Genomic DNA, 26,186 nt, shown 5'->3' with positions numbered 1-26,186 from the left:
ATGACTCTAGGGAACAGGCTGAGTTCAATAGAATGATATTGAGTACAGGTTAGTGTCAGATCTGAAAATTCAGTCATGTGGACATACTCATAGCGCTGCTATTCTCTCCCTCTATCCTCAGAGAAGCCATGGCATGTTAAGGGCAAGACAATAGGTCTGCTTACACTCTGTGACAGCAACAGCTCTGTATTCACCTCCTATTTATGGAATCGCAGCTTCTCTGACTGAAAATGGCTGCCCTTTGCCCCCTGTCCCTGTAAAGTGTCCAACTCCAGCAGAAATCGTGCTGCCCTGAAGGCATTTGATGGCTTGTGCCTGAGGTGCTGACTTCATTTTACACAGTATCTTGGCGTGCAGGCGTGCTGGAAGGGTTATCCTGATCTGGCACTCCTCTGGACAGGGTGAGCTGTGAGTACGCCGTCCTTGATGTCTTAAGCCCTCACCCCCAATAGCTCCAAAAAAAGCAGTGTCCGCAGAAGCTAGACAGGACTCTGCAGCACGTCCTTAGTATCTTTCCAAGTGCACAGCACTGCACAGCATAGGTGCTGACAGGGAGGCCAGCGGGCATAATCTAAAGATTTTCAAATGTATCCAACTCAATCCAACTTGAAGCTTTTAGTGACTCCTTCATGTTCGTCACTACCCAGTGCACTGCCTATGGTAAGCACAGAAGTCTGCACTGCTCCTGCCATAGAGTGTCTCTACTCCCATTTGCTTCAAATCTGTACAGGAGAATTGAGTATTGCACTGCAATGGTCTCTATTCTAAATGTAGAGTTTGTGTAGCATGTAATTCTGATCAGTACTGTGCATGTTATTTGTATAGGGAGAGGTTTTAATCAATGATTTATATAGGATATTATAAATAAAAAGTATAGGATTTCCTTCTACCTCCCAAACTGAACCTGGTTTTTGGGGATGAAGAGAGTTTAACTGCTCCTCTCAATGCTGTAACATGTTCTGTCTCTGTGAAGTGTGAACTTCTGCTGTATGTTCTTTATTAGTTTTGTGAGAGAAGTAAGATGATTCATTAAGTGACTGAGGAATATGAATGTTTTTGTTTAATTCTCTACACGTCCTAAGCGCAATGGGTATGGCCAGGAATGTGTCTCGTGCTCACCGTGCTACAGAACTCACTTCATATCTCATTGATGAAGTAGGACTAGGGAAGCTGGAATAGTTCTGGAGTTTCTTGTCCTTTCTGAAGTTAGCTGAGCCTGGCATGTTAAGTTCGACTATTCCTATTAGAGCATGATTTTGCCACTGAGAAATTAAAAGACATTATATTTCCTGGAACAGTATTTCAAAAAGGTGCTGTAACTCCGATCTTGAGATTCATTGGTGGATTAAAGGCACAGAGCATGGAATCGGAAGTGATTTTTCTGTGGCAAAAAATATATGTTGTGCTGCTTATCCAGTATTTCTATCCTGCAGCAAGTTAAGCCAATTTTACTTAGAGGTGTGCAAAATTGTTGTGAAAAAGTAGAATATTAGTTGGGGGTGGATGGTGGATTACCAAAAGTAATAAGTCACAGTTGCTGTTAGGCCCACTAAAGGTTTCAGTGATTTAAACTTGAGCTCAACCCCGGCACCTATAGCCCAGATCAAACAGTCTTAATGTAAGAACATGTGTAAAGTATACAAAGCATCAAAGGAGTTAAAAATTCAAAAATACAACATAATGAAAATTCCACTACATTTTATAAAGATAATGAAAATGTTAATGATAGCACCTAAAAGTGTTAAGCATTGACCGTGGTCATCTAGTCCTTAGGTGTAAGTTAAGGCCGACTGCGCTAGATTACGGATGCAGAATGAGATTCGTCCTGGTCGGAAAGTTACCTTCACACTTAAAAATGTCATGCATGCATAGACATCAGTGGGACAAGACTGCAGGCATGATGCAAAGATGGGCTTGGCGGCCACTGGTTGTTGAAGTACAGGGTTTTGGTGAAGTCTTCGATAAAGGTGGGAAAAGCTCTGAGGGTGAAAAGCCTAGATTTTACACCCAGGAACCTGTGGATGTCGATCGGAGGATTTCCACCTTCAGACTTAGATTCTTTTCTGGAAGTCACATTTCCGCAGCTGGGCAAGGCTGCAGTTTGTATCTGAAGATGATTTCACATTTTCAGATGTCAGTCAGCATCAAGCTCCCTTAAAAGGATTTCAATCTATGTTGAAGAACATAGTGGGAGCTATCGCAATGTCAGGACCACTGACAATACACTCTCGGCGGATCAGCTTGGCAAGTTGGTCCCAGTCTTTGGTCGCTTCTTCAGACAAAAAGTTTTGAAAAGTTTCTAAGTTCCAGGTTTTAGGTTTAGGCAGGAGTACACACTGACACCATCCAAGGTTTCCAGGACTTCAGGAATAACTCTTGGGGTTCAGGACTCACTCCAACAGAAACCACCAACAGGGTATGCGGCAGGTTCATTTGGAATTGTTCCGCTGGGCTCTTCTAGGAAATATGACTTTTTCCACCATTTGTGTACTTGTAGCTGAACAGAATGTCAGCCAGCTGTTCCTTGGAGTCTACTTCTTAGTCCTGGGTACAAGTGGAAGGAAATCCAGCCCTTAGGGTACTCCTCATAGGACTCAACAACAGGTCTAGTTGGCTTCTGTCTTTCACATGCCCGGTAATGATCTGAAGAGGAATCCCAGTGTGTCACATTTCTGCCTGGCACTAGCCAATCGATAGGAGTGACTCCTAGCCTCCTTCCAGATGTATAAAGTGTGTGGTATAATTTTATGTGCCAGAAAAAAATAATGTAGGATAAAAATATGTTACTTCTAAACTATAATATGTCTTTATTCTTAAAGATATATGTGTGTTCGAAATAAACGTTATAATTTGGTTCCTATAACAACGGAAGGTTAATTAAAGTTGCTTTTAACTGGAGCTGGCTGCCTTGTTTGTAATGTTCTTCCAATTCCAGAAACTTCTAGTACTGACAGGCATCTTAATGTTTTTTATGCTGAAGGTTTATCGTTTCATTGCTTAACATATTGTGAATTAATAATACAAGTAGATCACAAGTAACAACCACTTTGTTTATTTTTCACTGTTAACTAGTTTTACCTTTTAGGCAGTGGAGGAAACCTGAGAAAATATGTTTTGTGCCAACGGTGATAGTTTTGAGATGTCAGTGTGCCAGCAAACTGGCAATTTGAATCAAAGAGGAGCATGCCTCATTCTAAATTTTATGTGAAATGTAGGTCACAAATCCTGGCAGAGTTCACCAAAATCTATTTTTGTATATGGTAGAATTATGGAGTATGAATGAATTGGATTATAGTAGTGCTTGTTTCTTAGAGAACCAAAAACCCAAAACTGCAGCAGGAACTTCCATACCATAGAGAACAGCTATGTTATAAATGCTATTCGTAAAATAGGGCACTTTTAGCATTTTATCTGTTATTTATATCATACATGCATTACTTACCTCTTATGACCTAACCTATAAGGAAAATATCCTCTGGGGTAATCGTACCAACATTTTGCAGAAGCTGTTCCTGTGAGCCCCACTGCAAACAATTCCTCTCAGCTTAAAACCAAGATGATAAAAGCGTTGTTCCCTTGTGCAGAAAACTTGTGCCTACACTAGAGGTGTAGCCATGAAAATAAGCATTCCATATTCTGTGCTCTCCCAAAACTGGTTATGGGGTCCGCTCCTCTTCCACTGGGATTGGTGGCTGGTTGGCAAACAGGAAGCAGGAGAAGACAGGCACAGGTGTTATCTAGATCAGCTTGTGGCACAGTAGTTCTCTTTGAAGATACATAAGTTCCTCACTCCGAGATGGTCATACTTTCAGAGAAACAGGTCACCTTCCCACATTCAAGGTCTTTGTCTCAGCACTAGCAGCAAGTTCACACCTCAGCAGGGAGCTATTCAACTCTTACGTGACAATTGGAACTCATGCAAATGGGCTCAGAGAGACTTTAGGCAGAAAAAGTGTACTTTTTAAAAGTGCCTTTTGTAAAATATTTAATACAAATCCTACTTTGCCAATTAACTGGATTTGTAATAAATATATTTTTTTTTTAATCTAAGAACGACCTTTTTGCCTGTTTCTGTGCCTAGGTCACATTCTTTATTTTAATATTAACTCTCAATGCTTTCCTTCGGAACAGGTTACTGTGGTGGAATGGAAATAGTGTTAGAGGCTTTCAAATATCATACACCCTGCCTCACAGGGCATTACAACTTACTGAGTGGTAACTTAATAATATTAAAAGGGATAGGTCTAGGCTTGTTAAAGGGGGTTATTTCGACAGTCGGAATTTGAACTTTGAGCCTGCACAGTCAGGTTACTGGAGGCAGGTTCAACATCAGGTTTTGCATTGTCACTTTAGTGGTGGTACAACATGTGCAGCAACCCACTAATAACATTTGTACCATATACCAGGGACTTATTGGTTAGTTAAATATTCAAATTGTTGACAATTTCGATATGCTTTAAGGTCCAAAGTGCACACACAGCCGAATCAGTCCAAAATAAATCGGGGTGAAAAAAGACATTTTTTTTTTCTAATTGCATTGCTTGTTTTCACAAAAAGTCAAGAAATGTCATGACTCTTTTGTGAAATTTTGCAGAATTATGCATGTGGCAGTAAATGTTATTCAATCAATCAATATTATAATTTGTAAAGCGCACTACTCCCCCATGAAGTTCTAAAGGCGCTGATGTAACTTGATGTTATTTTAAGACTTTTTTATGCGAGTGCACACTTCACACAAAAATTATGCAAAATTCAATAGTGGAGTATTTTTTAGCAAACATTTCTTTCAGTGACAGATTTCATGATTTTGTGTGAACCATTTTGCCACAGGTAAAAGTTACATACATTTGCACTTGCAGAATTGTGAAGTTTTGCAAACGTCACATAACAAGAAATTCACAGCATTTTAAATGTTTCTGGCACAAATCTAAAATTTCACTGCTACATAGAACTAACATTACTAACAGTCAATACTTTGCACTGTTTTTTTCAAATGTTTCTTTGGACGATATAACCTTCAGCCATTTCCCCATGCAGTAACAAGTTCACTTGCCACACTTGCTTGATGGAGTGGAGGTGGTATTTACACTTCACCTCATCACCTGTTTTAAAGTTTCCATCTGACACGTATGTTAATGCTGCAAATTAAACTTTACATCATCCCATGAATGTGGTTAACACCCATTAATTTACACAGCTGTGTATCCAGGGTCACCGTGTACATATTCTCATGGGGAATGTGCATCCTGTCTCCTAGCTTCTGTGCACTACTCACAAAGCCCAAGAAAAATGCATTTCATTGTTCATACCCTGTGAATGTGACTGGAGGCCAATGTGATGAATGATTTTTCTTAAGATTTTATATTATTTATACTTAGTGTAATCTAAGACTTGCTACGGAATGGTCAGCAGTCTAAATTCAGTCACAGCCGGGCAAATTTAACAATCTTTCATGCAGTGCAGCAAGTCAACTTGTAAGACTATGTGAAAGGGCAGGAATGCAGCAAATGTAACATGATATGACGCATTTTTTTTCCCTTCCGCTCCTTTGGAAGCTTGGGGCCTCATTTATGAGGCTGTGCGTCACTTTTACGCCGCTAGTGTGTCACTTTTTGTGACGCACTAGTGGCGTAAAAAATGCGCCTTGTTGCGCCATATTTACAAAGTGACGCATCTAGGTAGATGCGTCACTTTGTAAACCCCTGCGCCACATTATATATGCACCAGGTATATTGTATGCAAGGGGGCGTATTGACGCAAGGAAGGGTCTAGAAGCGACGCAGTGAAATCGATAAGATTTCACTGCGTCAATTTTAGGACGCTGTTGCGTCAAAATCTTGCGCCTGTGTCACAGCAGGCGTAAGACTGACGCAGGCTCTTTCACATGGGGCTTGCCCCATGTGAAAGGACGCATTGCTGGAGTTGCTTCACTTTTGTGACACACTCCAGCAATGCGTCACTTTTGCACTTACAGATACGTCGGAAATACTGACGTATCTGTAACTCCTTGCGACATGATGCGTCATATATTAAATACGACTCATCAGGAATGTTGCAAGGAGTGCGCACTGAGAAGTGACTCATCACTGCTTTCACGCAGCGATGTGTCATTTCTCATAAATGAGGCCCAAGTCAAGTTAATAGCAAGTATAAATGACGAAAACTATATCAGGACATCTTACATTGAATCAATCGACATAGTGCTTAAATATTATCCTAAACATATATTTTTTATTTTGTTTTACATTTTATCTTTTTATCCACATTATCAAAAATATACACTCCTATATATATTTATTTACATTCACAATGCCATTACACATATTATACCATGAAAAGCATAATCACGTAAAATGATGTAGGATGAGAGATTAGAACATAATAATGTTGTTTTTAAATGATATAATATTTTTTTTTCTCTATCATATTTTTGCATCAGGGTCCTAATCAATATAGACTGAAAGGTGGGTCGGCGGTAGATAGAACTACGCACGTTTCGGAAGGTAACCGGCGTAACGCCCCCGAGGCAAAGTAATGCAAAAGCAGTGTTTTGTTCTACTTTGTGGTAATTTTCTATACAAGCTAGTGCAAATACAAATTTACGTTGGTTTGTTAATCCCTAAACAGGTTTAGCGTTGGGTTTGTGTTAAAAAAGTAACACTAACCGGATGCTAAGCCTTTGTGAATCTGGGTCATAGTGTGCTAAATTGTTTGTCCTTCATGTCAGAGAATTTTACTCAGTCCGAACGTTCACTTGCAGCATTTATAGATTGACCTTACAAAAATGGAAAGCCAGCCTAAAAATACAATTTCTAATCTCCAGATTTAATTTTCTACTGCATCAGTTAATGTCCACAGTTTTTGTGTGTTCGATATTTCAGCTTGATAGATGGATTTCCTGCACCATTGGTCAGAGAAACAAAGGTTGGAACCAAAGAACAGTCACAGGGGGAAGTGTTGGAGAGCGCGCGCACAGAATATCAATTTGAATCTGCCACTCATGAAAGGCACGACCATGGTGAGGTCGTGCCCACGAGGAAAGGTTGAATGGCATTTGCTTCTTGCCGTCACCTTTACCAGTTATTTTGACTCCTGGGGTGTCAGGGAGTGAAAATGAAGTGAAATAGTTTATGCCTCGTGAAGCATTCCTATCAGAACACGTTCGCATGTTCTCCCACATGTGACCATGTGGTAAAGCTGTTTAGTGTTTTTTTCCCCTTTCATTACAGAAGTATTCGCTTTCGTAAAACCGCTCACAGGTGGACTGTTTTCTGATTGTGTGCGTGTTCTTCCCTTTTAGCTCTTGATCCAGCCAAAGACCCGTGTTTGAAGGTCAAATGCAGCCGCCACAAAGTCTGCATTGCCCGTGACCATCACACAGCAGTTTGCATTAGTCACAGGAGACTGACACACAGGTAACTCCCATTACTGTAATATATGTGTGCATATTATGCTTTTCAAAGACGTCGTCCATTTCTTCTTCCAAGTAGTTGATATACTGTAGCTATAAATAGATGTTTTAACACCACGTGCTTCTCTGAAGGCGAACAGATACACGTAGGGCCTCATGTATGCCACTTTGGCGTAGGACGACGAGGCAAGGACGCCGAGGCAAGGACGCCAAAGAGAAAAGCCAGGAATGCACCGTATTTAAGCGATATGGTGCATTCCTATGCTTTCTGCCCGCGCTCACGCCATTTCGAACGCCAAGCGCCAACGTAGGCACCCTTGCACCATGGTGCACAGTTGCCTCCATTGCAGGCAGGATTGTTTTTGTGCAGAAAAAGGCACCTTCCTGGACAAAAACAGTTCAATGAAGGTTTTCGTCCTTCTATGTGTGCTGCAGAATGCAGTATACATGGAAAGAGGGAAAAACCACGAGCAATAAACGTATTTCTTATTGTTACGACTCGCCTCTGGATTTGGTGCATCCCCAGGTCTACATTACTTTGTAAATCCTGGACAGCATGAAAATCCATGGGTGTTGCGTAGGAAAACCTACCCCAACTCCCAGGTGCAGAGTAAGGCAATGCAGTGATTTGCGCTGTGTCACCTTACTTCTGTTATGAGGCTTTGCATGGCCTCATTAATCTTTATTGGAGCCATCCATAATGCATGTACCACTTTACATGGTGTAAAAGTGATGCAGGGCTCGCATAAATAAGAATAAGTGTTAATTCTGCATCAACGTATGTTTGAATAAGAGTGGCTTCTACAATCTAGAAATGTGTATCTATGATGAGACTTATTCAGTTACATTCCTGCCAGTCTCCAGATACTTACCACAAATAACTACAATGAAACAGATGTTCCTTCTTGCCTTTATTACTTGATCATTCACAGCAATAAACTCTGAATGTACATATTTTTTTAATTACAGTTTATTCAATTCAGAAGTTGAACATAATTACGGATTTCAATTTGATTGTCACACATATTGATACAGATGAGTCAAAACCATTGTGGTAGCAATACATCATAATGAGATTTTCAGTAGTTCAAGCTACTGTGGGATGCTTCACGGAACAACGCATGCCATTATCATGTACGCCTTTACCATGCAACCTTTACCACGCAATACCTTTACCACTCATTGCCATTACCATGCAAGTCATTACCACACATATGCCTTTACCATGGATACCTTTACAATGAAAATGGAAGTATATATCAGTTTATCAGCTAAGTAAAAACCAATATATGTATATGTTTTTTTATATCTATCTATCTATCTATCTATCTATCTATGTATCTATCTATCTATCTATCTATCTATCTATCTATCTATCTATCTATCTATCTATCTATCTATCTATCTATCTATCTATCTATCTATCTATCTATCTATCTATCTATCTATCTATCTATCTATCTATCTATCTATCTATCTATCTGTATATATATATATACACTTATTTAAACATTTATTCTTCCATTGACCTTTACATATACATATATAAAACATATTTATTTTTCAGAAAGGCACACATTCACTGGATGGTGTCATCAGTGATGTCATCAGTGATGTCACTGACCATGTCATGAGTGATGTAATATGTGACGTCATCAGCAGTGCATTACACGCGCAAGTTATAGTGAGTCCATCTAACTAGCCACGACCCTTTTTACACCTCTCTGCAACGCAGCCCCCGTGCATGTTTGAAGAGGGGGAACTAATTCCCCTTGCATACTGGGGGCCCCTGGGGGCCAACTAGCCCACCTGGAACCTCCAGTATGTGCCGGGGGCAGCATTGCAGAGGTGTAATGAGGCTATGCTCCTTGTTACACTTCTCTGCAATGCAGCCCCCTACCGCGTTTGCAGAGGGGGAACTAATTCCCCTTGCATACTGGGGGTCCCTGGGGGCCAACTAGCCCACCTGGAACCTCCAGTATGCGCCAGGGGGCTGCATTGCAGAGGTGTAATGAGGCTATGCCCCTTTTTACACCTCTCTGCAATGCAGGCCACTGGCACGTTTGCAGAGGGGGGACTAATTCCCCTTGCATACTGGGGGTCCCTGGGTCATATCAGCCCTAACACCGATATTCCGAACGATTGAAAATGACTTTTCTTGAGAAACATTTGGATTTAGATTATCATGTCCTATACTTTGGAATTTTTGAAAGACTGACTTTGAGGATGCTATAAATTACTCAAGTCTGCCCGAATTGTGTGGGTAAAATTGATACCTAGTCACTTTGAATAAGAATGTACTTACGTCTCGTCTAACATTTGGAAGAAATATCTAGTTATATGACAACAGGATACCAGCATAACTTGAAGGAAATAAGAACGCCCTGAAGAAGTTCTGTCGTACAGAACGGAACGTTTCGGCTGGCTGTGGTACATAAACTTAAGGAAAATAAAAGCATTTGAATATACACCAAGATTCAGCGCTTCAATAAGGACTCTAAGTGATATGATTTGATTGGACTCATTGTGCAAGTGGTGCTGTGCCAAATTTTGGAATATTCTCCACTACTCTCTACTACTTACTCTCTCCTACTCCACTACTCTCAAATACTCACTCTCTACTACTCATTCTCTACTACTCTACTACTCTCTACTACTCTCTCTCTACTACTCACTCCCTACTACTCGCTACTCACTACTCCCTACTACTCACTATCTACTACTCTCTACTACTCACTCTCTACTACTCTCTCTCTACTACTCACTCTTTACTACTCACTACTACTCTCTACTACTCACTCTCTACTTCTCACTCTCTACTACTCTCTACTACTCACTCTCTACTACTCTCTCTCTACTACTCACTCTCTACTATCCACTCTACTACTGACTCTCTGCTACTCTCTACTACTCACTCTCTACTACTCTCTCTCTACTAGTCTCTACTACTCACTCTACTACTCTCTCTCTACTAGTCTCTACTACTCACTCTACTACTCACTCTCTACTACTCTCTACTACTCACTCTCTACTACTCACTCTCTACTACTCTCTACTACTCACTCTTTACTACTCTCTACTATTCACTCTCTGCTACTCTCTCTACTGCTCTCTACTACTCTCTACTACACACTCTCTACTCTCTATTACTCACTCTCTACTCTCTACCTCTCTACCTCTCTCTACTTCTCTCTCTACTAGTCTCTCCCTCTCTTCCGCTACCTCTCTACCTCTACCTCTCTACCTCTCTCTACACTCACACATATACACATATATGCATATATATGCATATGCATTTATGTGTATGTATGTGTATGTATATGTATATATATAAAAAAAATATATATATTTTTTTTAAAACAGCTACTTTTTTTTAAACTGTCATTCTTTTTCCCCATGGTACGCACCCCGGTACGCTCCCTGGTGCGCGTACCGGGCGCTCCCCCCGCGAAAAGAACATTTTTTTCTTTAGTTTTTTTTGCCCCGCGGTGCCCTTTTATGGCCCCCACATCAAACCTAAGGGGTCAAGGGGGGTCTACTCTGCCCCATTATGGTCAATTCCCCCTTTGTTTTAGCCACCTCTTGTGTCTCGATCCTACCGAGACACAAGATGGCGGCCGCTCCGGACTGTTTGGAATGTTTACAGACACCCGAGAGCCAATCAGCTTTCCGCACGCAGGTCGCGTAGCGCGCCCGGTACGCGCCCCGGTGCGCGTACCGGGGCGCTGCCATAGATATATATATTTTTTTGAACCTAAATTACTCAAAAACCACTGGAGCACATATCTTGAGACATAGCAAAGGCACATCGGGCTACCAGTCCCTACAATTTTGCCAAGTTTGGTGGAAATCCATTCAGCCGTTCGAGCTAAAAGTGAGTTCGACCCCCCTTTTATCTCAGACCCCGCTTGACGAATCCCCCCCAAACTTTTAGGAAAGGACCGGAGCTCGACGAGGCAAATTTGAGGAAATTTTCAGGCAGATTCGTCAACCGGCGCCAAAGTTATTCCAAATAGAATTTTGAGATTTTGCATTGAAAAAAATCCTAACTATAACTACCTACTGGCGATCGCCAGTAGGTTATATATATATATATATATATATATATATATATATATATATATATATATATATATATATATATATATATATATATATATATATATATATATATATATATATATATATATATATATATATATATATATACATATATATGTATATGTATGTATATATATGAATTCATATCTAAATATATATATATATATTCTCGCTCCTCTGCACCTTTCAAGCAACAGGACACTCGTAGGTGGGTGCCGCTTACACAGTGGTGCTCCGTGTCAATATCCTGCTCCAAAACACCCTCTCCCAGACGGGAAACAAATAGCAGCACTCACGGGATTGTTATCAGATTTTAGTTTATTTTTAACGCTTCACAAACGCGTTTCGGGTTTCTCCCTTCTTCAGTGTGTATATATATATATATTGTTCCTCCCTTTATAAACAAAGGTTACAGGACTGTTATAGTTAGATAGTTAGGTTAAGATTTTACACACACAACCCATACATATTTGGCAGTAATAGCTACCTTAAGTAACTATAACTCATGCGCTATGGTAACTATAACATGCACCCCTGCCAGGCACAGTTTTCTCATCAATAATTTTATTTAAAATGCTGCAGTGATATTATCAATGATTTCATAGAAGATGTCATGACTGATATAATATGTGGGGTAATTAACAGTGCATGGCAAGGGTGCGAGATGTAGTTACCTAAAGGCAAAAGTTATAGTTACTTGACATAACTGTAACTGCTGAATTTCTATATTTTGTGTGCATAAAATCTAAACCTAACTATAATGCCCCTGTTGGAACCGGCTGTGTCTTGTTGGCTTAAGGGATGCCTCAACCAGGCAGAACCTACTGCTGCCGTCAAGGGCATGTGATTGGACTCATTGGACAATCCATGATCACCCTTGGGTAGCTTGGCATTGATCAGTCAGGCTTGTATCAGGGGCAATATGTAAAGCAAAGGCACAGCATTTACCCGCCATAAATATACTGAGCATCACAAACAAGACTTCACACAGAATGTATTTAAACACGTTTATATTCAACACACATATTCAATCATTGTAACATGAACGTCATATACCTTTTTGCCATAAAACACATTTGGAAGTATTACTGGCAGTACTAGACCCACTAATATTGTTATGACATCAATAGTATGTACACTGTGGACAAGTGAAAATGTACCCCTCCCCAAGTGAGAGAGAGCACCCTTATTCAGTGTTTGATATCGAGAATATGTGTGATAGGGAGGGAGTTACCCTTTTTTTATCAGGAAAAAAGATTGGGTCAACAATCATAAAAAGCAAAAACTCCTTTTCCTGAACTTTATAACCAATTTCTATTACTTTGTCCCCTAAAGAGACATTCCATAGGTAGGAGAAAGGGTCTTGTCTATGCCAGGTTACCAAATTTACAAACGTTTTGAGTGTCAGACAAGGATTAACATGAATGTATTTACAAACACAAATTTTAAAAAGTTCTCATTCATTTATTAAAAATATTTAAAAAAATCAACAACAATACATTGTCTCATGAACAAGTCCTGAAGAAGGTGCACGATTGTCTTTGGCACCGAAACGCTGCGTCAACAGTTTGAAAACACTAGAGTGAAATTTTTTGAACTATGCTGATTAGCAAAGTTTAGATACTCAAGTTTTTAAACTAAGTCAAATAATATCTGTAATTGATGTGTGTACAAGATGTATAATGTAAATGAGACAATGTATTGTTGTTGTTTTTCAGGAAAAGGAGTTTTTGCTTTTATATTGAGAATATGTACATACACAAAAATAGAACACCTTTTTCCAGCACCGCGGGCTGGAACTACGCAAGTAACCCTAATGAAAAATGTATTGTGCTGTTGGCACACAATCAACGTTAGAAGTGGCACCACCGGCCAGTGTTGTGAATCACAGGCAGTCCACACACGATCACTCCTACTCAATAACACTCACTCCACTCTTAGACATGTTTGCACTCAGCACCCTAATGCGGTGCCACTAGTACATAGCCGGTCATTGATTCACACTCTGCAGACTCAAGGTCCCGAACCTCCCTCCACCATCTAGTAAACCCCAATTGTCATATATCCCCAGATGGAAGATAACCAACCCGCCTCCCAGCCACTGGGCTGCATGCAGCCGAAGTCACACTTAGTCTGGTATGAACAACTGAAATGAAGCACGTGAGATTTTATTTGAAACTTTGTAACAATTCTTATTAATTGACACAATAAACATTGACAATGACAATGACACTTTGTCTGGGAAACAGGTTGGAATGTGCAGCAGTATTAATTTGGAGGTAGACACAGACAAGGGGAGTTTAGTAGCCACTTGGGAAGTTCACCTAGAGATCTCAAAAAACAAATGAGTCATACAGTCTCTTGACCCTCCTCCGAACTGTCTCAGAAGCATTCATTCAACCAAGTCAATTTCTCTCATTACTACTTAGTGAGAAGATGTCTTCAGGAGGGGCCAGGTGTGGAGAAGGCAGTTAGTCCACAATGATGAGGGTCAAAAGGGAACAGCCGATGAATGGGGAGTAGCACGGAGGAGTCTCTCAATAGGAGGAGGCACCCCGATCAGTATTTGATAATCCGGTTTGTGTCCAGGCAACCCTGGCACAGTGTCTGGTGTGTGCTGGTATGAGTCGCACCAGGTACTTCAGATTTCAAACATGATGAGTTGCAAATTCTGCCCCTCCCTCAAAATGAGGCACAATGACCGGTGCACATTGAGATGGGTTGCACCAGGCTATCCCAGTCACAAACACAGTGAAGAGTTGCAATTCCTTATCTCCCTGGAAATTAGGCACAAAGTCTGGTCCTTGATGATGCAGTTTGCACTACACCAGTCTGGTCACACCACACAGGTGCAAGTTCAGCAGAGCAACATGATGTAGAATTAGGCACTACTATAGGTACACCCCCACCTCTTAAGGTCAAACCCTGTGAGTCAGACACCCTATGCAATGAGCATGCAGTCGGTGTTTCACACAAGAGAGATGCAGCAAGATCGATGAAATGCATTACTCTGAGTCCCGCAACCAGTGAATCCGCTCACCACCAACTAAAAGCTTATGAGTGTCAGGCTCTAAGCAGTACAGCAATGACATGTCTTACATGCAAGCAAGATTTCTGAGGCTCAGCACTTCCAATCCCGTCTCTAGGCACAAGTCTTTGTTCCATGCTCACACCACGCTACCAGTTGGGAATCAAAGCTTATGTGGGTACTTGATAGGGCACTGCTCTCCAGATGTTACAGGTAGATGGTGTAGGTCCCTCACAGGAGATCTTTGGTGTCCCTGAAATCTCCGGAAGAACAGGAGGCCCATGATCAGGCCCTTTGAGAGCACACTTTAGTGGGTCACACTTCAGTAGGTCCTCAGCCCAGGCCACCCACTATTCAGACAGTTATCCTCCATGTGCACAACAGAGTCCTCTAGCAGTGTGTACATGAAGTCCCGGTTATTTTGTCCCACATCCCCACAAGTGTATCTCCCCCTATGCCGAAGTATGGCACCCGTAGTTATACTGTCATGTGTCTTTGGTTTTAGTGGTGGGTTAGGGGGTTTCCCTTTGAACCACATATATCTCCCCTAAATTGTAGGCCTGTCTGCCATGGGGTAATGGAATGCAGATCTAAATCTTTGGTGGGGCCATGATCTGGCCCTAGAGTTTGAGTGTCAAAATCTCGTCAGACCTCATATGGCAGAGGTCGGCTGTTCCTGTGGGATGCACATGGCTTATGACTGTCATTTGTGGAATGCACAGATGGACTCCCCAGACCCCTGGTGTCCACTGGGGCCAGGCACCACAGTCCATAGCACTCTTGGAGCATAGAAATACTCATGATCTATAAGTGGTATTTCTAAGCATTTTATACCAAAACCCCCTTTATCAAAGGAAAGGGTTTCTCATAGCAAATATTTGGATAGAAAACATCATGAGGCTGCTCCATTGCAATCCACTGTTGCAGCCCGAAGTAATGTCAACCACTTCCCCATGATAACCCATGGGAAGGGCATGTCTCATAGGTTGTGAAAACACACATAGGTATTCCTCAATACCTGGGTGCAGGTGTGCTATTGCGCACAGAGACCTGGTGCAGGTGCAGGTTGGGCAGCTAGTCCCCAGCACCAGGGGTGCAAATGCACCCTCCCGAGTCTCGACAGCAGATTGGACACAGGTTTAAAGAATACATGTGTATGTACACACACACAAGCCTCTGTTGGCAGGTGGCACAGACAATTACGGGCATGATAGGTGTGAGTGCACACAATGACAAGCTGCTCATGTGTTTACCCATGATAGATGCCAGTGCACACCCACCGGTCTGAAATTACATATCAACCCATGTTTCAGAACATTGAATCAGGCCATTCCCCAACATGGATAGAAAGGGCGCACACACTTTCGCGCTGTATATACAGTGTCCAGAGCCTGGAGGCCACATAAGAGAATCATTAAAACCTTGGATGAAAAGCAAATATATTCAGGGAAACACTATCTGATGAGTATGAGGTCCAACAGTCCCTGTCAACTTTGTGTTTTTTTGGTGAATTTCTAAAGTTTTTTAAATTTTATTTCCTAACTATAATGTTCTTGTAACCCTTTTTTTCAGTGACTTTCAATTGTTTTGTAATGCTATTTTCTAATTGCAATGTCCCTGTAACCTGGGTGAGTTAGTTGATGTGTGAGTAGTTGTGTTGTTGTGTAAGTGGGTGTGTGAGTGTGTGGTGGGTGGGTGTGTCAGTGTAAATGTAATTGTCTGTCTGGGCCTGTGAGTGGGTATGTGAGTGGCTGTGTGGGTCTCTGTGTGGGTATGTTAATAGTTATGGGGATGTGTGTGTTATATGTGACTGGATGTGCGAGTGCCTCAGTGGGTCTGTGAGTGAATGTGTGAGTAGTCCTCTGGGTCTCTGACTATCTGTGTGAGTGGCTGTACAGGTGTTTGAATGGGTGCGTTAGTGGATGTGTGGGTATATACATGAGTGTGTGAGTGGGTTTGTGAGTGCCTGTGTGGGTGTGTGAGTGGGTGTGTGATTGGTTCTCTAAGTATCAGTGTGGGTCTCTGAGTGTCTGAATGGGTGCGTGAGTGGCTGTATGGATGTGTGACTGGGTGTGTGAGTGGTAGTGCAAGTCAGAGTCTGAGTGGGTTTGTAAGTGGACCAGTAAGTGAGTGTATTTAAAAAACAATTAGGATCTAGCCCTGTGAATATACAGTGGATTCACATGGGGCTATGCTAAGCGCCACAGTGGATCCTCACGCATGCAAGAAAAAATAGGGACAATTTCTTGCTCATTAAGCGTCACTCACAGACCCCTCCATCAGTCCCCAGAGGTCAGGACACTTCTATCTTGACCGCTTATAATCTATTTACACTTCATTGCTCTTCCCAGGAACCGTGTCCCGAATGACAATAGGGCGGACACAACTTTTTTCCCAGGTTGCGACCAGCCAATCACATCATTTCTGCTGGTGCGTGGATCTGCAGAGCCTCCAAGGTGGATACGTGTCTCTAGACATACATACATTTTTTCTCTTTATTAACCCCAAAACTATTGAAAAGATTTATACCAAATTACAAAAAGCACTCTTTCTAGGCCAATATCTAGTTTTCTACTAAATTTAGTTCAATTCCATTCAGCGGTTTAGTCTGTATATATGTATAAAATCCCTATGGAAAATTTTAGGGGAAAATTCATTTTGGACCACTTTTTATTGGCCTCAGCTTGATGGATCACCCCAAGGAATTCCAGACAGCAGTTGAAGAGACTGGCAAACTAGTTTTGAAAATGTCATGAAGGTTCATCAAATAGCGCAAAAGGTATTAGCAAAACCACAAATGTTTTTCATATTACCTCATAAACTCCCAATCCCAAGACTCAACTGCCCCATGACCCAAAATATACCCTTACCACCCAACACCCCTCCCCACCTTAAACACCAAAAAAAGGCTTAACACCCAATACCCTTACTCACCCCAAATCCAAAAAATACCCTTACTCCCCAATACCCTTGCCCACAGCAAACCTTAAAACACACAGACCACACAATACCCCTACCCACCCTAAACCCTAAATCACTATTTCTACCCAATACCCTTACCCACTCCAAACTTTAAAATTTCCCCCACTTTCCAATACCCCTATGCACCCTAAACCATAAAACACTTTTACCACCCAGTATCCCTACCTACCCTAAATCATAAAAACATATTTACCACACAATAACCATATCCACCCCAAAACCTTAAAACACCCTTACCACTAAGCATGAGCGAATTTTGCGGATCTCGCGTTCGCGAATTTTGCGGATTTGCGGATTCGCAATCCGCAAAATCCGCGAATTCCCGCGAATTTGCGGATTTTTTTTTTTTTGTGTTCGCCCGTGTTTCTGCCAGTTCGCGAGGGTTTTTACAATTTCGCAATTTGCGAACTTACCTGTCGGGTCGCAAGTTTTGCGAACTTGTTGTTTCTACGTGTCCAGCCTGTTTGGGACACTCTTCTTCATCACTGCCACTCTCTGTCACCACTGCCACTCTCTGACTACTCATGCCACCCTCTGGCCCACCCATGCCACCCTCTGTTTCATCACCACACCCTCTGGTTGTCCAGTGTACATTATTTTTGGCAAAGCAAAGCACACCTTCCCTGCCTCAAGTGACCTGAATTAATTTGGGGCTGATTAATGTGTCACAGAATATTTTTTTAGCTGGCACCTGCTTCCTTAGTGCGCCCTGATTAGTGATCTTTTGCACTTGCTAAGTGCTTTCATTGTTGCAAAATTAGTTACAACACCTGCCCTGCCCCAACTGACAATAATGAATTAGGGGCTGATTAATGGATTTTAACTTCCAGCCTGGCTCCTGCTTGTCTCCCTTAGCTGTAATTCAGGACCTTTGTGGCATATGTGTAACTATTCTGAGGTTCAGAGCAGGGTCACATAATAGTTTCAACTGGCAACTGAACTCTGGAGGGGCCCCTCAGGAAGCACTACAGGAAATGGCTACTAATGATGAGCCTGAACTTTTGAACCTGGTAAGTAGTTACTTTCAGTTTTGCTAAGATCGTATTTCTGCAATTTTGCACTTATTCGCGGGGCGCGAACTCACGCGAACAGTGCGAGCAGTGCGAGCAAAATCCGCTGCTCGCGGATTTGCGGATTTTGCGGGAGATTCGCGAATCTCGCGGATTGCGAATTTCCCGAAAATCCGCAAAATCCGCGAGCGGAACGGATTTTCCGCCCATGCCTACTTACCACCAAATACCCATACCCACCTCTAAACTCTAAACATACCTTTACCACCCAATACCCTTACCCACCTATAAACCTGACAAACACCCTTACTAGCCAATATCCTTATTCACCCCATCACACCTAAACCCTAAAAACACCCTTACATCACCCCTACCCACCCTATATAAATATATATATTTTTTCAACTGAAAAAGCCAAAGAATGATACTTAGGCTCAGATTTCAGTGAAACTCAGCAGTTATAGTTACCGGAGATAACTATAACTTGCAATGCCCTGCTTATGACCTCACATATTACATCACTCATGACATGGTCAGTGACATCACTGATGACATCTCAAATGACATCACTGATAACATCATCCAGTGAGTGTAAGTATTTTGTAAATGTTTCTGAGAGTTAAAGATATATACTAAGCTTATGCATCAGTTAAATTACTATTCTTTTTGAACTACTAATGAATGAAAACTGTTTCTGATATATGTCATCTGAGTAGCAATATGACTGTAGCGCCAGCACTGGGGAAGTGCAGGGCTGCACCATATTTTTGTATATATTTTGGGTTCTCCATCCGGCAGGGGTGGGACTCTGTGCCTTTAGTGGAACCACTACTTTGGCAGCTCCAATGGAGGTTCTACACTTTTCAAAGTGGGTACCATATATTTTACATCCCCTATGCATAGTTTTTTGTTTTCTGAAAGCAAACTCCCAAAGCAGCAGCTTGTATTCATAAATACGATGGCCATGCCATGTAGAGAGTATGAGCACCATTGTACGTTGTCTCTAACTAAGAATGCTGTTCCTCAAACTGTGATTCCCAGTAGGGAAAATAAGTGATGGCCTAAGCCTAAATGGGTCAGGGCACTCGTCACTATGATCTGGTGGCCCTGTGGCAGATAAGCTGCTAGGACAGAGGTTTATAAAGGCAGAGCCGTCTGAGGATCTTCCAGTGTAAACCCAGTACTTAATCTGTCTTTCTGTGTTCTTGGTCAGAAAGAACATTAAAGCAGGCAACTACTTTGGAAGCTATGTGGAACATATCAATGTGTGGCTGCCTGATGGAAATACGTTTTTAAAACACAGCTTTTGTTCTGTCCTGAGAGTGGCTAATCGCATCACAACATTTTCAGCAAGTGTTAGAAATGTGGGTCTCTAGTTGGCAGGTTGTTACCCTGTCCAAGTAGGGACCCTTCTTCCTCATCAGGATAAGGGGGATAAACCCAGCTCACCCCCTTGGTAGCTTGGCACGAGCAGTCAGGCTCATCTCAGAGGCAGTATGTGAAGCATTTCCACATAACCAACAGTAATACAGTGAAAACACTACAAAAGGACACCATACCAGTTTTAGAAATATAACCAATATTTATTTGTGTAAAGGAAGACCAAAATGATAAAAATCCAACATACAATAATTAGAAAATGCACTTTGCAAGAATAACCATAGAAATGCAGTTCCTTGAAATCTTAAGCTATGTCCGGTACTACCGCAGTGCTGAAAACAACCAAATCCAACAGCTTCTGTGACCGTGTCAGTGCGAACTACCGTTGGTATCAGAAGACTTGTAAACAGTACCTTTCATTCCAGCTGACTGCAGTGGTGTGGGCCAGCGGTGGTGGTTGTCGAGGATGCTGTTTGAGGCAGAGCAGTGCCATGTGTGGTGCCTCATAGGTTGCAGTGCAGGCAGCGACTCAATGGCGGTCGTCAAGCGGCATTGGTGACACCAGGGCTGCACTGAGAGTGCCAATGATGGCATCTGTCGAAGATCAGTGGTTGATGGGGCTGGCATTGGTGGGTCGTGGCTGCGGTGTGGGACCAAGGTGCAGACCACAGCGGCAATATCAGCTAGCAAGAGCATCGTCAGTGGGAGCAGGGCGGCGGAGGGAAGCAAGGCGGTGCGGAGTGAAATGCCCACAGGTCACTGAGCAGTGGCTCAGTGGAGGTTGTCGTCATTGGTGATATCAGTGTGTGGCAGTGCCCTCTGTGGTGCCCTAAGGTCAGGGAACTGCTGATGGTCTTGCTGACAGCATCAGGGTGTGATCTCTCTCTGTGGCAACAGTTACACGGGGTGACAGAGGCAGTGCCCAAAGGAAGGTGTAGCCTTTGTTGTTCCTGAGACTTCTTGAACAGGGGGCAAGCTCTACATCAAGCCATTGAAGAAACTCAAACAAAGAAATTGCAGAAAGTTTGGTCCAGTCCTTTCTCTGCCCAAGACAGAAGCAGCTACAACTGGCAAACACAGCAAAGCGCACATCAAAGTGGTACTTCCTCCTCACTGCTGTTCCAGCTCTTTTTCTTGGCAGTTTTCTTAGTCCAAAAAAGTTCTTAAGATCAGGGATCTGGGCCCCAATATTTATACCACTTTTCCCTTTGTCCTTTTGTGGCAGAGAGTGTCTGTGTGCAGTCCAAACCAGTTCTGTCCTATCTGGCCCATCTTCCTGGCAGGAGGTGGAGACAGCATTGTCCAAGGCAGGCCAGGCCTTTTAAGGTGCAAGGAAATCCCCTCTCACTACTCTAAATGCAGCCCAGGTCTATTCAGCCCAGCCCTGACTAATCCAGGAGAGACAGGACACACCAAAAGCCCCGCAGTGGCTGTCTGAAGAGAATGCACATCCCTAGCCTGTGTCACTCCAAAGCCACACAGTCAATCCATAACCTAGCAGAAGTAGACAGGATGGTTATGCAAGAAAATACCAACTTTCTAAAAGTGGTGTTTCAAACACACAACATAAAAATCATCTTTACTAAAAGATGTATTTTTACATTCTGAGTTCAAGCATGCTAAACTCTACTTCTTCATCTTGTCCCATGGGAAGTTATACTTGTTAGATGTTACAAAGTATTCCCTGTTCTATCCTATGGGACAGATAGCCTTTCAATAGAAAAAAAAATACACTGTATTTCACTATCAGGACATGTCACACACACCAGTACATGTCCTACCTTTCACCTACACTGCACCCTGCCCATGGGGGTGCCTCAGGCCTATCTGAGGGGTGCCTTACATGTAGGAAAAGGGAAGGTTAGGGCCTGGCAAGTGGGTGCACTTGCCAAGTTGACATGGCAGAAAAAACAGTGCACAGACTCTGCAGTGGCATGTCTGATATACAATCAGTACTGCAGGCCAATTAGTAGCTTTTGATTTACTGGCCCTAGCACTTTCAGAGCACACTACTGGGGTCTTACCAGCAAATCAAACATGCAAATCATGGAAACACCAATTCATAACATAATTACACCGGAGCACTTGCACTTTAAACCTGAACAGCAGTCTCTATGCAAAAGGATGAATACTTAATGTGTGTTATAGTGCGCAGAGATGCTAAACGAGCAAAAACAGAGTTAAAACCAGGAGGTCAGAAAGACAGGGGAAAAACAACAAAAGGTGCCAGGTAACAGCAAGTAAAATAAACAGATACTGACAACTGGGCATTGTAAAGAATTAAAACAAACTTTTGAAGAAGTGAACCAGTTGCACAAGGAAGTGACCTTTAAATTACATGAAAGCAAAAACTCTGTAAGATATCATAATAATAATGATGTGTGTTTAGGACAGCAGAATAACTCAAATAGATACGTGGAATTTTCTCAATCTTTTATCTTTGTGAATTGACAAAACATATTTTATTTGAAGTCAGGAACACAAACATAAATGCAAATTAACCAAGTTTGCTTACAATATCCGTGATCCTGAGCTTTGTTTAACAATTTAGAATTAAAGTTTGGATTTTCTTCCATTAACAAATGCACAGAAAAGTAGCAAACAGCCCACCTACATTCTCAGAGCCCAGCTTTCCTTCAAATCACTCATTGATTCTTTGTTTGCTTTTGTCCAGCTAAGCGCTCCGCTGCCATTTTCTATTTTCCGCTGTAGAAATACAACTTACAAACAAATACACAAATTCCAGGACTTCATACACGTTGTTTGATGATAATGTCGAGCACATCTTTAAACCTACATATTTAATGTTCGTAATAAAGCAATTAACGTACTTAATTGCGTTGTTATTTGTATTTGGTTACAGCAAAGAGACAATAAAAAAGGCAATGGAGAGAGCATTGCTTTTACAAAGGATCGTTCAAAAGAAGGCTGGAATTGAATGGGCATACACAATGAAGCTTTTCATCACCCAGTAAAAGTGATATGTCTTGTGTGAGTGCAAGGATTGATTAGGCATTTATAACAATTATTCCTCTTCCTCAAATGTAATGCTGTCAGCCAGTGGTCTAAATATTAAGGACCTGGTTCACGAAGGTAAACTTACACTTTTGTGAAAGTTTACGATTGTTTGATATACACAAAGGCATTTACTAGTAGCATCTTTACAGCGGCCAACTCTGCACATTAAAAAGACAGGACTGTCCTATATTTTTATATGCAGAGACTCTGCAGTCGCAAAGATACTACTAGTAAAAAAGCCTTTGTTAATAGCAGACAATCCTAAACTTACACAAAAGGGTAAGTTTACTTTAGTTAATTATTCATGCCCTGAGTGAACACACACCTGCAACCATACGCCCTCTCTTCCTTCTTTCTGTCTGTTTATGCTTCTGTCTACCTATGTAGGTGACAGTGTGATGTGTGACCATATCTTCGTTGTGTAATTATATATATGTAGCTTTATGTGTGTAGTTTATGTGAGTTGTCTTCTGAATGTTCTTGTAGACATGGGTACTTAAATCTACCTGGCTTGCCCTAACATCTATTTAACAATACCTAACTCGCAATCACCCCCAATCCTGTGAACTTTCTTCCCTTTCATTTAAACCTCCTCCCCTCTGCTACTCCCCTCTTTCATACTTACTGCTTGCCATGCTTATTCCCTGCCATTCAGACACCTGAGGTTGTCTCTCCATAGACCCCCCCCCAGTCTTTTTAATTATACCATTCTATGTACAAGTATCCTTCCTCATCCACTCTCTCAATAATGAGGGTTTTTCACTCTTATGCCACATCTAGCACTTTGAGGTGGCATATCAACAGTAGAAAGTGCTATTCATGCACACATTATATAACATAAAAGGCCTTTCCTAGGCAGTTTATGGCTGAGCCGCCAAACCCATCTCTTTGATCTAAACCTATATGCTCTCTAAACCTCCAGAGGGGTAAAGTGGATTGTCCACTTTTATGCTACAAAGACCTCCCATAGAGGGGACAGGACCCGTTGCCTTCTGGCAATCTAGAATGATAGAAACATTTATGTTATCGCTTGTTTGTAGATCCTCCAGCTCTGTCTTCGCCATTTCCAATGCCAGTGCCCGTAGTCAAGCTGAGGAGGCAAAGTTTCTGTCTGAGGACTTTCAGCATTATTTGAAGTGGTCAAAACTTTAATGCTATCTTTTAAGTGAGCATTATTGATACATCTAAAACTCTGCTCTTGTCCGACCTACTGCAGGGGCATTTCTCATTTCAGGTATGCCTAAAGGAAAAGTTGATAAGTATGGGATGTAGGAATCCCATACTTAAACCTCACAGTGTCTCTTATACTCCCATCTCTGCTGAGTTATTGCTCTGACCGCACTTCAACAGCTCTGTCCTGTCCCCCTTTCAAGGTGCTTTATAAATGTGTGTTTCCTCAATATAGCACTTGTCTCTATGCAAAAGGATGAATACTTAATGTGTGTTATAGTGGAGTCCATAATATACAAAAGAATTCCACTACTTGTAAACTGGTGCAGATATATTCCATTGAGAGTCATCAGAAGTTACTTTTTTGGTTTCTCATTGTGTAGATTCCGGCTTCACCACATGCCATAACGTATTAGTGAACCTTGTGACAATAGGATAGATTCACTTCTGATACTCATCCTGGTATTTAGAAGTGGTTAAAATGTTTAACTATTCTCCTTTAGGAGTATTGTTTTCAGTGGTAACAAAGGCTACACAGTGGCAATATGGGCGGCTAACTAAGGGGGTCATTAGGATGACGGACGGACTTAGTCCGCCGGCCATCCTATCGGATTATGGGACCGCCCGCCATAAGGGTGGGGGTCCCGTGGGGGGTATTAGGATGCGCCCACCACAGTGGCGGGCGCATACTGCATTTTTAACATTGTGGCGGGCGGTGCTCTCAGCACCGTCCGCCACAATGCTAAAAATGCATGTGATACATTTGCATACACAAAGCGGCAGGCACCGTGCTGTGCCTGCCGCATTGTGTATGCAAATGCAGGGCGGTACCACAGGTTCCCCCCCATGTGCACCCCCCACCTCGCCTTCACCATGGGGGCCCGCAGGTGGCCCCCAAAGTGAAAACCGCCTACCTTTCCGTGGCAGCATTGCCGCCATGGAAAGGCATTCCCCAAAGCCTATACTAATATGGCTGTCGATGTCAGATTTTGAAAAATGTTTGCTTCTATTTTGTAATAGCATTGTACAGAGTGAACATTTATACTCGCACTTTGATCTAATATTTAGATTTAATGATGATTGTAATAGGCAGTCAGAAAGACCTGCATTGATTGCACCTTCATTACTGCAAGTGACTTTTCATTCGACTCTTCTCCTTGTAGTCCATAATACTCAGTGTGGGTGGTGCAACATTGTGTGCAAGGGGCAGGGAGAAAAGGCCTAGCAACTTAAGAATAACACAGTGGGGGCGTGGTCTGGCCACAAATGAGAATGGCCACTTGATCTAGGAGCTCCTCCCAGAGAAAGGCCCCGGACGGAGACAGTGGCCTCAACGGAGTGACGGGAGACTAAAAACCTATAAATTTACTCTGCACACACCCAGTTATGCACAGCCTGGGGGCTCTAACCACCGCTGCATCTGGAAGCCCAACCTGACTCTTCTGTGACTGTTCAAGGCTACAAGGCCTTGAGGTGGAAGGGAAGCCTGAGCTCTCAATTAGCATCCTTGCGCCTCCTTCTGGAAGCGGTCCTTAGCTGCTGGCAGCCCAACCCCTGGGGTGATCCTGGTGCGTGCAAGAGATGCATCGAGGGACCCAGGGCTTCCAGTTCTGATGCGGACTCTGGACCCATTACATCACAATGGCAGTAACGATGCCTGCAAAGCTTGTTCCCCAGATGGCCCCGGTGCCACACACATCTGTCCATTAACGCCCATGGCACCCATGAGTCTGTGACGCCTTGGAACCAAGGCTACCCGACGCGACTTGCCACAGGTAGGTGGGGGCCCTACACTTCCTCCCTACAACTCATCGCCTCTCTCTCACCATACCGGCAAACAAGGACTTGGACAATAGGCGCACATGGACCCCAGAGGGAGCTTCTGGGCCAGGTACCACCACAGCACTGCAGCACCTCCTGCCATCACATTACCCAGGAAAGCGGTGGTGCATCTACCGGGTGGTAGGGGCCCATCGAACATTCCTCCCACATCCCCATCCACCACACCACCTGAGAAGCCTGACTAGAGGTGGATTCACCTAAAAGAGAGGCCGCTGGCTCACAGATGAATCCTGCCTTGTCGCTC

The 26,186-nt window shown here is 42.5% G+C and overlaps 1 protein-coding gene across 1 annotated transcript in view; it reads left to right on the top strand.

The window, feature by feature from the left end:
- Positions 1-26,186, top strand: part of SPOCK3 (SPARC (osteonectin), cwcv and kazal like domains proteoglycan 3) — a 1,207,618-nt gene that overhangs the window by 490,016 nt on the left and 691,416 nt on the right. The window contains exon 3 of the mRNA XM_086962399.1: positions 7,301-7,415. Within this exon, the coding sequence (XP_086818525.1) occupies positions 7,301-7,415 (115 nt within the window). The remainder of the gene's footprint in view (positions 1-7,300; positions 7,416-26,186) is intronic.

This window comes from Lissotriton vulgaris, chromosome 3_1 (genome assembly GCF_964263255.1).
Source record: "Lissotriton vulgaris chromosome 3_1, aLisVul1.2, whole genome shotgun sequence".
NCBI classification, from domain to species: Eukaryota; Metazoa; Chordata; class Amphibia; order Caudata; family Salamandridae; genus Lissotriton; species Lissotriton vulgaris.
Note: the sequence above shows the minus strand (reverse complement) of the source record. Positions and strands in the feature narration are given on the sequence as shown.